We start from the raw sequence: 15653 nt of genomic DNA on the forward strand, positions 1-15653 counted from the left end.
ATTCAGTGTATCTTTATGTCTTTTCTTAAGTAAATAAAATGACAGTTTCTTACTCTTGCTTGTTAAATGTGAAGATATGAAATTCAGTTTCTTTGGTTTTTGAAACTTCTGTGTGTTTTGTCAGGAAAAACACGATATTTTACCATGTCATGGCTCACTGATGTTTTAGAATTCTACAGACATTTTACCGACTAAAATATTCATTAGTAATTAAAATACTTATTAACAACAGTTCTCATTGTATTTCATGTCACTTGGTTGATAGATGGATAGATACTGTGACGTAATGATTTTCACTGTAAGTTGGAACTCCCATGAAAATGTGAACAAAGCCGTTGCGTGCATCACGCTATTGATCCCTTTACATATTTATATAACTACTGTAATGAAAACAGTCATTAGCTCTCACTGGAACACAACTCGATAAGAAAATACCAGCGAAAATGTCAACTGTAAGCGTGACTTATGCTTAGGAGCCATAATGAAGTTCGAATGTAGCTCAATCCAATGTGGCAGCAAATGTAAACAAAGCCGTCTTATAGCGCCATGTGACTACTATACATACAGTATTCATGTGCTGCGCTCTTTGTGTGACAACGTATTCGTCCGCTCTGTTCACCAGCTAGTTCCACTGAACCAGTTCTGATGTAACGATGAAATGACGTAAATTGAAGGTGTCGTAAACCCAGGACCCCTTTTTTCAGCAGCTTGCATACAAAAAACCCTTCTACTCAACCAGTGGACTGGATGACCACATTACATCACATCCACAAATATCCTGAAAGCCAAGCTTTCACTTCAGTAGTTTCCGCTATTGAAAGAGAAAGTTCCTAATATTTAGGGTTTCTTTGCTTGTATAACTCTGACCTCCCAGTTTGAAATCCGATTGGTTCGTAGTTGCAACCACATAAATAATCTGTGCTGCTGAAAACTCTTTGGTCTCTGAGCCAAAACACACAAACAGAATTCATGCTTTAAGCAGCCAACGATCTCAGCGACTCGTCCTCTGACTGAACTTTAGCCACGTGAAAGTTTAACCCAAACGCATCAGTAATAAAGACTTTAAAGGTGACGCTCTCTCCTTCCCCCTGCAGGCCCCTCGGTTAGCGGAGAAGTACTGCGTTTGCCACCTGGCCACCGGAGACATGCTGAGGGCCATGGTGGCTTCAGGCTCCGAGCTCGGCAAGAGGCTGAAGCAGACCATGGATTCTGGCAAACTGGTACGACTTTCCTCCTTTCCTTCTCCTCATCCTTTAGTATTTTTCTATCTCTGGGTCTCTGTTGACTGTACAGCTCTTCGTGCTCCATCTTTTACATTTTATTTGTTGTCAGGTGACATTTACATGCAGCAAAATGACGAATTTGTGGGTTAGAGTTCAGTCGCATAGATAAAATAAGAGAAGATCAGCTTTATTCATCCAGGAGGAAAATGTTTTGCCAGAGTACAATAAACAAAGGTTAGTATAACATACACAACTACAGAGAGGTTAGTAATTAACCCTCCTGTTGTGTTGTGAGTCAATTTGATCAATTTTAAAGGAAAAAAAAAGTTAAAATTCTTTCTTTTTGGTATGAAACTTCTTGTGCTTGAGTAAATAAGTGTAATCAATTTATAAAATGGTTCAAGTTACATATTTCTGGTTCAAAAACAGTGCTTAAATTTAGTTTACTTTCAATGCAAATCCTCATGACTCATTTGATTTTAAGTCAACAGGTCACGTTATAAACATCACTCCATGGAAAGAAAACATTAAAAAATGTGAAATAAAATAAAAAATCAATTTGGTGTACACTATTGTATTGCATATGGAAGTCATTCCAATGTGCAATGTTTACTGGGATTTTTTTAGTTTCTGATACTTGTGGATAATTAAACACGCCCCAAGAACATCATTGCTGTTCCTGAGAAGCAAACATAACAGGAGGGTTAAATAGAAACTTAAAAAGAAAAGAAAGAATACAAAGTACAAAAAGCAAAGTTTGTAAGCAAATTGGATGCCATGGAATAGTGTCTAAAAATAAGTAAATGAATAACATAACATAAGTGCATAATGTAAGCTGTGTACTAAATAAAAAGAAGCAAAGATAAACAGAAAGTGAACTGAAAGTAAACAGATGTATTGGACTTGACAATGATGATACTGACAGTGAGACTGTTGCACCTGATAAAAATTGCAGAAGTAGAAAAGTCTGATAATATTACAGTCGGAATAGAAACTTACTTCAGTCTCAGTGTAAATGACAAATGTTAGAACATCCTAGCAGTAAAACACCACAAACTGTCATCTACAACAAAAACCGAACATCCATGAAGGTAGAATTTAGTCTGTGACCCTAAAAACTGTTAATTGTTGCTCCAGCTGAACGTTTGCACCTGAATTAAATCAACTTCTGCCAGTAAATTTAACAGTGTGCTAGAATCGAAATACTGTATTAATCCCTGGGAGGAAATTAAGTTTTTACAGTAGAAAGAGTGCAGTTTCTACCACCGTAAATACAAATAAATAAGAAAAATGTGCAGTAAATAAAATAAACAATAGGAAAAATATAAAATACAAAATGTCCTTTGTAAGGAATGTACAAATGCTGAAGTGTTTTATGTGCAGGGCATGCCGATTCAATGACAAATATGATTTTAGTAGTTATTTTGAAAACGAATATGTTGTATGTTGAAAGCACTTTATGAGCTAAGTAAGCAGTTACAGCTACAGAATATAGCTGAAAAGTCCAGCACAATGTTTTAGATTTGAATAAATGTGGGGTATTTATTCATATTTTTAATTACATAGTTTTAATCCAAAAGAGGAGGAAAAAGTTTTAATTTGAATTTAATGACTATTTATCAAGACATAGATATGCTTTTTGCACCTTTTACAGCATTTCTTATCTGTAATTGTGTGTTTTTGTTCTGGTTTGTCTGCAGTTTTATGTGTTTCTTCGTGCAGCTGTTGCGTAACTGTTTGTCTCGATGCTTTTCAGCGTCTCGCCGTGTGATCTGGTCCTCAGTGGGATTTCCTCCCAGCTTTTTGTGTCTGTGATTTTCCACCATCTGTGTTTGACTCTGTCTATTTGCTGTCCTCGTACGTAATGACTCCGTTTATTGTCACCGAGGAAATTTACTGTGTGTGGAAGAAATCAGCGCCGACGTCTGTGTTCTGTGGTGCAGGGTTTTTTTACGGTGAGAATCCATGGATGAGTTTTTTTTGTTTTTTTTCATGTTGCAGGTCAGCGATGAGATGGTTGTGGAGCTCATAGAGAAGAACCTCGACACGCCGCCCTGCAAGAACGGATTCCTGCTGGACGGATTCCCAAGAACAGTCAAACAAGCAGAGATGGTGAGGATTTAATTTGTTGAAGCCATCCTGAAGGGAATTCATGTCAAAAAATAGAATTTATCTTCACTTTTCTTGTTGTTTTTACTGTTTCATGTCTGTGTGAATTAACCAAGCAAGATTTGACTTCAACTAATGAGCTCTGGAGGTGTTATTTTGAACTTTGGGTCGAGTCCGGCTAACCTGCAGCCTTTATGCTAAGCTACATACTGACTCCAGCCATTCCGTTTTACTCACTGTGGGCTCATTTTTTTTACTGCCATATAAAGTCCAGTAGGGCTGAAATATTTCTTGAGTTATTTGAGTAATTCAATTACTAGAAAAAAATAGAAAATTCTCTGAATTTTTCAAAGAATTCAGAGAATTTTTCCAAGTTTTTTCTCAAGTCAATTCAAGTGCTTTACAATGGTGAAGAAATACATTCAGAAAATTCATTCTAAAGATGATTTAAGGGTAGACATTAAGCTAATAAATCAAAATCATTGCAAAGAAACTTAGTAAAGCAATAAAAGTGCATTAAAAGTCAAGAAAACAGGTTGAGCGTCTAAGCGAAAACCACAGTAAATCTGGCTTTCATTCCTGATTTAAAGAGCTGACAGTTTGAGCAGACCTCAGGTGTTCAGGAAGTTTGTTCCACAGGTGAGGAGCAGAATAGCTGCATGCTGCTGCACTAATCTTGGTTCTGGTTCTGGGAACTCACAGTAAACCTGTTCCTGATCACCTGACAGCTCTGGATGCTTCATATGGAGCAAATAAGTCCAGGATGGATTTTGATCCATTTAGTGCTTTGTAAACCAGGAGTCAGATTTTGAACTCCATCCTTTAACTAGCAGGAAGCCAGTGTAGTGACTTGAGGACCGGTGTAATATGGTCCAGTTTACATCATTTAAATACGTTAAGCTGACCTGGTGTCGCTCTAACTGGCACAGACAGCTACTGTGGTGGAAAGTAGTACTTTTATAACTCTGGTTTACTGTAGTATTTATACTTAAAAATGTGTTCTCATGATCTTGCACCTACATCACTGTTTTTTCCGCTCGTAGAAATAACCACATGTAGAAAAAAATCCCTCTGTTTCATCTGGGACAAATCTGACATTAGAACAACATAGTTAAAGTCTTTATAAAAGAATTTTTGGTCACACATCTGTCTGAGCAGCGCAGCCACCAAGCAGCATTTAGGGAACATCGGTACAGTTTAGTTTCTGTTGATTTAAACCTGTTGAGGAGGTTCAGAGGGTTAATACTGTAGATCTCTTACAACTTGAATTTTCCTTGGGATTGATAAAATATCTGTCTATCTGTCTATCTATCTATCTATCTATCTATCTATCTATCTATCTATCTATCTATCTATCTATCTATCTATCTATCTATCTATCTATCTATCTATCTATCTATCTATCTATCTATCTAATGTGTGCGCATTTTTCTGTCATTTGAGTGAAAAGAAGTTTTTTCTGTAATTTTGATTCAATATCAGTGAGTTTTTTGTCATTAAATCTTTTTTTTACAATACTCTATTGACATATAAATAAGGCAGACCATAGTAAAACTATTGTAATGTCTCAAATAAACTAAAAAAATGATCAAGTTTCAAATAATAGGTCCAAATGGTGTTTTATTTTGATAACCTGACGTAGTTTTGAAGTGTAAGATAAGATTTTCTCTTTCAAAGTGAACTTTTTTATTAGATTTCAGAAGGCTTTAGGATTTTCAAAATCAACGGATGTCTGAACAATAACCAACATTTAACAAAAACAAGAAATCCAGATCATAAATGTAGTCGTATTATTAAATCTCAGACAGAGTTTCATAGGTGATTTTTGTGGCAAGTAAACGCAACAAGGAGACTTCTTCCAAAATATCACTAAATGTAATATAAAAATGCTCAAACTAGGATACAGATCTGCATCTGATAACAGACTTTTGCAAATGAAACTGCTTTCAACACGTTTAACTTCTTCTGTTTGTCTCTTCAGCTGGACGACTTGTTGGACAAGAGACATGAGCAGCTCGACTCTGTGATTGAGTTCAGCGTCGATGATTCTCTGCTGGTTCGCCGGATCTGTGGCAGGTAGGAGCTGACGTTAGAGTTAAATATTCAGATTAAATATTCGATCCCTTTTACCTCCTTTCAAACAGCCGCTGGTTCGTGATCGGTCCGGTCGCTGCTTCCCTTTTGACCGAGGAGCTCCTCATTCTGTCGACGTGTTAAATCCACTCGGGCAGGTAGATTGATTCCTGTGGACAGAAGAGTCTGGGACACTGAGATAATGTTGGAGGGAAGTGGAGCGTGAAAGCATGCGATTAACGGAGGAGGTGGCCTGGAGGGGTTTGAGCGTCCTGCAGTGGGAAGGTCGCAGAGTGAATCCTTAAAGAAGTCGCTGTGTCAGGTTGTACTGTTAAACTGCTAAATGTTGCATTTTATGAACCTCCAAAGGGCCGAGTTCACAAAAAAACACCCTTAAAGCAGCTACAATCTGTGCTTTCATATTAATAGTTGGTCACATGCACTGCTTGTCCAAAAAAATCGTCGCCACCTGGATTTAACTAAATAAATAGGTAAGATCCTTCTATTGGATAATTACTGCAGTGATGAATACGTTTCAGCTGCAACAACTTATTTAACCCTAGCTGATGCAGTGAGGAGCTTCTCATTTCTTAAACAACCATGTGGGAAGACATATCCTGTGGTCATGGAAAGGATGTTGATCTGTCTCAGAAGGGTCAAATAATTGGCCTGCATCAAGAAAGAAAACAACTAAGGAGATTTCTAAAACTACTAAAATCAGGTTAAGAACCGTCCAACACATGATTAAAACCTGAAGGATAGTGGAGAACCATCATCTTCCAGGAACAAACTGTCAGATGATTGTAGGAGATCAACAGTAGAACTCACGGCTTTGTTTAGTAGTGAAAGTAAGAACATTTCCACATGAACAATGCAAAGGGAACTCAAAGGATTGGGGCTAAACAGCTGTAGCTCTAAGAAAACCACTGATCAGTGAGGCTAATCAGAAAGAAAGGCTTCAGTTTGCTACAGAACATAAAGATTGGACTCTGGATCAATGGAAGAAGGTCATGTGGTCTGATGAGTCCAGATTTACCCTGTTCCAGAGTGATGGGGGCATCAGGGTAAGAAGAGAGGCAGATGAAGTGATGAACTCCTCATGGATAGTGTCTACCAGCCTGTGGGGGTTAGAGTCATGATCTGGGGTTGATCAGGTTCAGCATTCTATGTTCCCACAGAATGAGGTCTGAATATACTACATGACCAGGTCTTTACATTAATGGAACTTTTTTCCTCTGATGACATGGGCACGTTCCAAAATGACGATGTCAAGATTCATGGGCTCACATTGAGAATGAGTGGATCAGGGAGATGAGACGGATTGTCCTCCACAAAGTCCAGACCTCAGAACCACTGAGAATCTTTGGGACATTCTGGAGAAGACTTTGCAACTTTTGACTTTTAGTCTGGACAGAAATAAATGCTGTGACATTGCAGGAGCTTGTCGAAACGATGCCACAGTGTATGAGTGTTGTTCTAAAAGCTAAAGGTGGTCCAATGAAATATTAGAATGCGACTTCGGATCTAAAGTGCAATGGATCCAAATCTCTCAGGAATTTGTCATATTTTCATGTTAACAGGAATAATCAGAAATTTCTGACATGTAAACTTAAAAAAATCAGATTCTTGTGTATTTCCAGGTCGTGAATCATATTAAACTTTAGTGACGAGCATGTTTTTTAGTTGTTTCCTTCAGTTGAAGCAGTGTCTAGACTCTCAGGTGGATTTCATGGACTCATCAGACGCTTGTTCAATTAAATCAACCTGCCACTGTCGTTTCCTTGTTAAAAATATGTGTGTCCCTCACGTTTCCAGCAGAACATTTCTCTGTATGCAGCACTTTGTTAGCATTAAAGATGGTGTCAGAACTAAGTAAAAGTGTTAAAAGTCGGGTTGTTATTCTGAGCAAATGGAGGCTTTCTCTGCTTTCTCAATGTGTCATCGTGGCGAGACTGAAGGCTTTCTAAATGGGAACTGAATCAACTGTGTCCAAAGGTCACGTAGACCAGCATGACAAACAACCACAAAAAACATGCTGAGATAACTTGAAGTTATCAGGTTTGAACACCCATGTTGATCTGAACCATTAACCCTTTGTTGTAGTTTTTGCTCCTGCCACATTTTTCTCACTGTGGTCTCATTTTTAACTTTAATATAAAGTCCTGCACCTCTATGGAAACAGAGCAGCCATGACTAGAAGTGAAGAGAACTCGTCATGCTGGTATAGTGCCATGAATCATAAGAAAGAAACAGCAAAAATTAAAATTCTTCGGTTAGTTTTTTGATAAAAAGTGGAATCAACATGCACAACATTTTCCCAGGTTCCCATAGGTGTTACCAGCACCTGGAAAAAACGGTATTCTCTGCATACTATAGATATTTTACTACTTGCATTTTAAATTTGTTTCTATCCTTGTGGTTGTATCTACGCAGCCTGCAGTTCAGCTGAAAAGTGCCTGAATTTTAATCACGTGACTGTTGGTGACAGCTGAGTCCGGAATGGTGTCCTGGTTGCTCTATGGAATGCTGAATTTTTTTTGCAAATTTTAAGACTGTAAGCAATTTATCTTTGGCAGATTTTTAAGTTAGACATATAGAACAGAGTGATTTTCAATACATGTCTTCTCAAGTCAAGTCAAAGTTTTTGTTTTTTTTTGTCTCCCATGGGAGAAATTTGACTCAAATTAAGAGGGGTTCTGCTGCACAAACAATAAAAATAAAAAAACATTCAGGGCATGAGACCATAAAAACAAGACAAGCACAGAATAAAAGTATACAGACAATAAAAACCAACTAAGAAAAGTAAAAACAAGAAAACACATTCTGTGTGCAAAGAGTCAATGTGCAACAACAAATATTTTCCCCAACAAAACTAAAGGTTTCAGTTGTGACCAATAAAACAGTTTGTCAGGGCTGCTAAGAAATAAATATCCTGCAGTTTGCACCTTTTTCCTCCCCTAAAAATGTCCCTCAAAATGATGTTCTCCAGTTGGCATTTTTGTGATTATCTGTATCTGTATTTTTTTTAAAGCGATTATTTTTGGATTGAACTCGCTGCTTCAGGTCTGCAGCATCCTCTTTCTGTCTGTCATCACTCTATTATCTTAGAAATTTCTCTCAAGCAGAAAAACTGAACCAGAAACACAAATCAGGAAGTTAGCTTCTCTCACAGTGGCTAATGCTATGCTAACGGTTAGCGGCTCAGTGAGAAGGCAGCAACAGATTAACCTGAAACAGAATCTGAAGAGCAACAATTAGTAATGCTTTAATGGACTTTAGTGGACAATAAAAGTGATTAACAGGGACGGATTAAGAAAATAGAGACTGCAGGAGACAAACTCATCAATCTCTCACATAAAAACAATTTACATATTCAGTTAAAGTCAACCTTATTGAGAGATTAGCCTAGTTTTGATCAAAAGTTTCTTTTCTGTCACATGTTAAACATTGAATTTAATGCTTATCAGTTCCTAATAAGCATTAAATTTAATGTTTAATATTGAATTTAATGCTTATCAGTTCCTAATATCGGTTATCGGCCTCGCCTGTTTAGCAAGACAGCTGGTCCTCGGTTTACGACGTCCTCGACCTATGGCGTTTTGTCGTCAAGTCGGACCTGATTACATGGAGCTAGTTGGCGAGCAGAGTGGACGAATATGTCATCACGTGGCACTATAAGATGGCTTTGTTTACTTTCTCCAGTTGTAAACCACTTTGGATTGTGCTTCGTTCACTAACTTTTGCCCTTCATTATGGCTCCCAAGCATCACTCAGACTGTTCTGATGGCAGTGCTTCAAAGAAAAGAAAGCCCTCTCCATGGAAGTGAAATTAGATATAATGACACGCTCGGAACAGGGCAAAACACAGACAAATATGAACTGATCAATATCTTAATGCACGTAACGGCCTTGTTTACATTTTCATCAGAGTTCTGACTTACGATGAAAATTGACTTATGTCGCGCTGTACGAAAGGAACTCCAACGTAATTTGAGGACCGCCTGTAACCGTCATCGGTATCGGCCCTGAAAAAATATCAGTCAGTCCCTTTTCTACAGAGGTGATTCTTGAACATGCACAAATGTTTGGGTTGCACATTCCTGCAGGGGAGAACAAGTACCGTCACGCTACAGGAGCATCTGTTCTTCTGATGTACTTAGTATTTGATGTATTATTACATTTTAATATGTGCAGTGCTTTTAAAAAGGATGACCTAAGCTGCACAGAACAGTGATCGTAAAATAAAGACTATCTGAAGTGTCACCAATGCTTTTTCTAAACTGCTTTTATTAAATTTCAGTGGATTTTGGTTAAAGAACATTTGCACAATGCGCTGATGAACTCTGACATATAAATGTGTCGTGGATCAGTCGTAATGTTGAGGCAGCAGACGGCTGCATTGTGCCATCCTGTTTTTATAACGTCCTCTTGCATTGTGAAACATTTCCAGTAAATTTCTCAGCTCCACTTTCAGTCTGACCTGATGTTTTGTTTATGTAAGCCGTACGTGTTGAGGCCACGGAGAACTTAAAAAGAAAGTTCCAATTCTTCTGCTTTCTTGGTGCGTTTCCACCCCTCCAGATTTTCTTCCTCCGCAGTGCATCGAACAGTGATCTGCTAAAAGAAATTACCAAACGTTTAACACGACACGCCGTGCTCTGGTTTGAAGCTGACCCACGAGTTGAACAGTCGGCCGTCTTCATCTGAACATGTGTCGACATTTCTGAAAGCAAAATGTGTTGTGAAATCTTTTTATTCTTCGCCGTAAGTGCTCTGCATTATTTGGAGTTGGAAAATAGAAAGTGAATAGAAAAAGCAGTCAGTTTGCAGAGAGCCATCTTTCTGTCTGCGGGGGTCTTTTGTGAGGAGGAGGAGGCCGGCTGTGCCTTTTCAAACCCAAGTAGGACAAGGGCATCATGTGGGCTGTGAGAAGGACGGTTAAGTAGTTAGTGAGTCACTGTGGCTGTCAAACCCTCATCCGTCCTCCTTGGCTCTCCCTCTGATTTCTTCTCCGTCCTTGTCCCGTCCTCTCGTTTCCGCTCACAGTCTTCCCTCCTTCTCCCCAGACTAATTCATCAGCCGAGTGGACGCTCCTACCACGAGGAGTTCAACCCCCCCAAAGAGCCCATGAAGGATGACGTAAGTAGTTTCTGCCGTCAGCCCACTTACAAACCACTTCGGGCTGAACTGCCACCTACCTAAAATCACTGCTGGCCCGGAAATTGGTGCTGGAGCGACGTTTAATCTGTATTAAATACGTCACAAGCCTCTCCATTGCTGTTATTTGATCCAGAGACATCATAAAACATGGCCCCTTTCAGACGTACTCTCTATTCCATTAATCCAACAGCATCTACGCCGTTTAGCTTCATATCTGAACGGCCACTTTTCTATAAAGTCGCAGTCATACCAGGTTTGTAATCTCAGCTTCAACATGGCACAAGTCTGAGCTATGTCCTGTAGCATTAGAATAGAATAGAAATACTCTATTAATCCATCCATCATCTGTACATGCTTCATCCTCATTAGCATCACGGCTAATGGGGTCCTAGCTGACTTAGGACAAAGGCAAGTCTTCAGTCTACCACAGGGCTACATACAGAGACAGTCACACTTGCATTCACAACTAACGACAATTTAGAATCACCAATTAATCTCAGCATGTTTTTGGACTGTGGGAGGAAGTCAGAGAAAACCCACGCATGCACAGGGAGAAGATGCAAACTCCATGCAGAAAGATCCAGGGAAGGCCGGGACCAAAACTGGAGATCTTCTTGCTGCAAGGCGACAGTGCTAACCACCAAGCCGCTGTGCAGCCTCTTTATTAATCCCCAAGGGGAAATTTGGTTGTTACAGCAGAAAAAGTATGATAAGATAAACTTTCAGTTTATCTTAAACTTTCCCCGTTTAAGATAAACGGGGAAAGTTCACTGTTGCAGCTCCAAAAGAAAAAGTATAAAGACAGTACAAGAATAATAACAGTGCAAAAATTGCAGAGAAAATTATATACAAGTGAATTTTAAAAAAATACTATACAGAAGACTATATACAAGAGAATGAAGTATCAATTATTGCACATAAGTAGGCTGAATGCGTGTGTAAGGGGGAAAAATACAGCAGTAAACGGTACACAGTACAGTACAGTTTCCATCACTATAAATGGAGATAAATAAGCAAAAATGTGCAATAAATGGAAACAAACAATTAGAGAAATATAAAATGCAAAATGTCCTATGTAAAGAATGTACAAATGTAAAAGTGCTTTATGTGTAGGGCTTGCAGATTCAATGACAAACATGATTTTGGTAGTTATTTTAAAGAATGTCTGGTGTAAATTCATTTTTTTAATGTTAACATCTCTGTATGGTATTTTTAATACACATTGTGAGCTAAATAAGCAGCCACGTTACAGTAGGGCAAGACGATATAGCTGAAAAGTTTACCACAGTTCAATACATGAATAAATATGAATAATAGATGTTTTTAATTACGTAGTTTTAACGCAAAAAGGAGGAAAAAGTAGGTTTAATTTGAACTTAACCACTTTAGCCTATTTATCAAGAGTAATAACTGTAATGTGAATCCAATGCTGAAAAACAGACAAATTAAAAAAGTTACACATACATAAAAAAATACATGCAGTGATTTCCCCTTAGTGCATATAAAAGAAAGAAAGTAAAACCTGGAGCTGCACTTAAGGTGAACTTATTTTCAGGCATGTTATTTGGTCGCGGATCCGCGAAAATTCGCGTATCGAGGTATCAATCTTGAGACCCAACGTGAATCGCCCAAATTCGATGAGAAAAAAAATATAGGGTGTAAGGGGTATAGGGTTGGATCGCGCGTAGTTGTCAACAGTGCGCTCGCAAAAGCACAAGTTGGAAACAACGATTGGAGAGCATTATCGAAAGTTAGATGTAGCTGGGAAAGCGAGGTGCATGGTGTGCGACGATGAGACAAAATACAGCGACAGAGGATGCCAAGTGCTGATAAACCACATGAAAACGAAAAATCGTGCCAGGAAATTGTACGAAAAGCGCTCTAACCACCAAATGCCCAGCAATTTTTTCACCCGGCAGAGGGAAGAGACGCGACAACAGGACCAAACATACGGGATCAGTAGTGTGTACTTGCAACCATAGACTTAGTAAAGAGTAGATGCCGCTCGGGCTGCTGCGCAGCGAGAAATACGGCCGCCCTCTTGGTCCGATCACCCGCTCCACTCAGCGCTGTTTGACAGCGCATTTAATCCATCTTAACTCTGAATATTAAACTGATTTTCACGCGTTTTTATTTTTATTTTTTGCTGCAAATGTCATACATGTAGCTATGATACAGGACAAATGGTTCAGCGTATTTTAATATTCATAGCGGGATTAACAGTAATAGAATATTCTGATATTAAGCTCGACTGTAGACAGGATTTTTGCAAACACTGTAAACACACACACACACACTAATATATGTTAGAGAAGCAGATAATGGCAGTAAAGTCAATTAGCCTATTTTAATAATTTGAAGAGACAATATATGATTACAATATATATACGTATATAAACAAAATACTGACTAATGAACACATTTCTATATAAAACAATAGATACAAGTTATATATCAGAGAAAATGAATATATATAAATCATAGATGGAGTATTAATACAATCAATATATCAGAGAAAATTATTATATAAATCATATATAGACTATCAATATAATTCATACATATATATTAAAAAAGATATATCAGAAAATGATAATATAGATATAAACCCTCGCTTCCAAGGATTCACTTATTTGGTAATTTCCCAATGACATGCCTGTATTTTATTGCTCTGAGGTTAAAGTTCCTCCATTGTATTGATATGATTGGCTGTTAATGATGCAGGGAGGAAGCATGCTAGGAGCTGGATCGTGCAGAATCTTAGTGCAGAAAACAAAACTATCAGACCGTTTTCTTACTGCTCTTGATAAAGAGTCCACCTTGAAACTGCAAATTCCAGGGTTTCATTCATAACAAACTTAAAGAACAAATCCCATTCCTCCAAGGGTGGAGCTCTCTGGACCGTTTTTCTTCTTCAAAATTAATTTCCAGCTTGAACGTTTATGACTGAATTTCTGCAAAATAACACCTTGTCATTGTGCAGCGTAGAGTAATTTTACAGTCGTAGGGGAGCTGGTGTGCTCGAGCTACAACCAGTGCACATTCTAGAGGAAACAATGGTGTAAAAGTTACATCTCAGCCATTTTAGGTCAGAGAGGGGTTGTTTTTATGGAAGAAAACTTTTAAATATGTAACTTTGATGCACACAAATGTGTTTTTAGGGGTTAAATTAATAATTGTGGAGAGATTTTAATAATCTAACGTAGCTGAGATATATCAAATATGAGGTAGATTATGTTTTTTCTCCATCAGAGAACCCATCTGCTTGGTTGTGCCACTCAATGGAGGAATATTAATCTAATGTGTGATGACAGAAGCTGCTGTATTTTAAAGATTCCCTGTATTAATGCAGTAGGAAGTGATTACATGTGGGTTAAATAGAAGAGCAAAAGTCATATGTTAAGTCACCCTGTGTCATCTCCCTGCTGAATTTGTGAAGCTTAGCAGCACTGAATGACTTCAGTTCAGCAGATGGCAGATTTGTTTGTTGTTGGTTCAATCAGCACTTTGCAGTTACAACAAATAGAAAACCTTTTGTTTTTTGTAGCTGGGACAAGTGTAGACAAATGATTCAATCATGATTAGCCAATGGTGTATGAAGATAAACTCATACATGCAGGCAGCCCTGAGGAGAAGGTATTTTGAACATTGTAAGAGATGAAAGGGTTCATGCTCAGACATGAAATTAGTAGTTTCTATTAAGTGGGTTTGAAAAAGTTCCAGTGTAAAACAAACATGAGGGTGGAAGTTATGTAATCAGTAAAACTTTGAAGATTTCATAGAGTTTGAGCACAGACATGTTGATGACTAACAAAGAAAAAGTAGCTGCTCGTTTGAGATGTTAATTCAGGTATACAGTGGATTGAACTATAATTGGGTGTTGGGCAGTTTATTTTATACGGTTTAGATGTCTTTATGATCAAGAATTATTAGAATATTCACCAGAAGGGAATTCACAACTGCTTTCCTCTTTGATGAGAAGTTACTAGTGGTAGGATGTGATTAAAAAAATTAATCTAATCAATTAGGCTTTGTAATTAATCACTTTTTTGTCAAACAGTAATATTTGACACAATAAGCAAAACTGTTCCAATTCGCATAAAGTTTAGTTGATGACTGAATTGATGAATAGACATATATGTGAACTTAAACAACAAAAACGTTTGTTTCATAAATATTTATGTGTATTTTTCATTTGTCTGCAAACTAAAGTGCAATTATATTCAACATTTTAAAAGTTTTTGTAAACTCAAGCACTTTCAATGTCTTAAAAAGTGGTCTATTATGGGATGGCTGCACAGTTAGCCAGTAGCAGGACAGTCATAGCTAATGTTAGCTCTGGTGCTTACAGCAACATGTTTTACATTGAGGTGACACTGTCGGCTTGAAGTGCTGCGGTGATCAGAAAACTCTTTGCTGCACAATTTGCACACAAACACGATTTTATCCAAGCTGACATCAGGGAGATTTTTAAAAGAAAACTTTGTGCCAAACGAGCTCAATGCAGTCTCGTCTTCTATAACTGTTCACCAAACTTTCTTGTCCGCTGACATCACTCAATAGGAACTGTCAGCTGGAAAACAGACTTTAGGTTCATTACCGCCACCTACTGGGCTGGAGTGTGCATCAGTGTTACCGGTGTGCAAGAAATTAGGGACCTGAGAAAAATATGATCCAATTTTTAATACTTTATTTTTTCTGTAATTGTTCGATATTAGTGGGAAGTCCCAGCCCGAGTTGTCACGCAAATTTTTAAACTCATTACTTCAAACCAGTTATAAATAATGTTAATGTAACATCAAGGTTACAGAGAGTGTTTCGGGCCACATCCACACTGATACTATTTTATTTTAAAACAATGATTCGCATCCAGATGAGTGTTTCTCAGGTACATACTAGAACATCTGTAAATGTCCATTAAAGTACATTGGGGATGCAACTGCTGATGTAAACACAAAGCAGGGAATTGGTTGCTCAGTTGTAGAAAATACAAAGGAGGAGCAGCAATGGCAAGAAATAAGACCAGAGACTAGCAGAGGCAACAAGGTCGGGAATGGCTTTAATTCATTATGCATGCTGAATTAACCT

At 38.0% G+C, this 15653-nt stretch overlaps 1 protein-coding gene across 5 annotated transcripts in view; it reads left to right on the plus strand.

Moving 5' to 3' along the window:
* The window catches only part of ak2 (adenylate kinase 2), a 79155-nt gene that overhangs the window by 2410 nt on the left and 61092 nt on the right, over positions 1-15653 (plus strand). For all 5 annotated transcript variants that reach the window (XM_051955631.1, XM_051955632.1, XM_022220654.2 and 2 more), the window contains exons 2-5: positions 1095-1220; positions 3225-3335; positions 5314-5408; positions 10472-10544. In XM_051955631.1, coding sequence (XP_051811591.1) covers positions 1095-1220; positions 3225-3335; positions 5314-5408; positions 10472-10544 — 405 coding nt within the window. The remainder of the gene's footprint in view (positions 1-1094; positions 1221-3224; positions 3336-5313; positions 5409-10471; positions 10545-15653) is intronic.

Source organism: Acanthochromis polyacanthus, chromosome 11, assembly GCF_021347895.1.
Source record: "Acanthochromis polyacanthus isolate Apoly-LR-REF ecotype Palm Island chromosome 11, KAUST_Apoly_ChrSc, whole genome shotgun sequence".
Lineage (NCBI taxonomy): Eukaryota > Metazoa > Chordata > Actinopteri > Pomacentridae > Acanthochromis > Acanthochromis polyacanthus.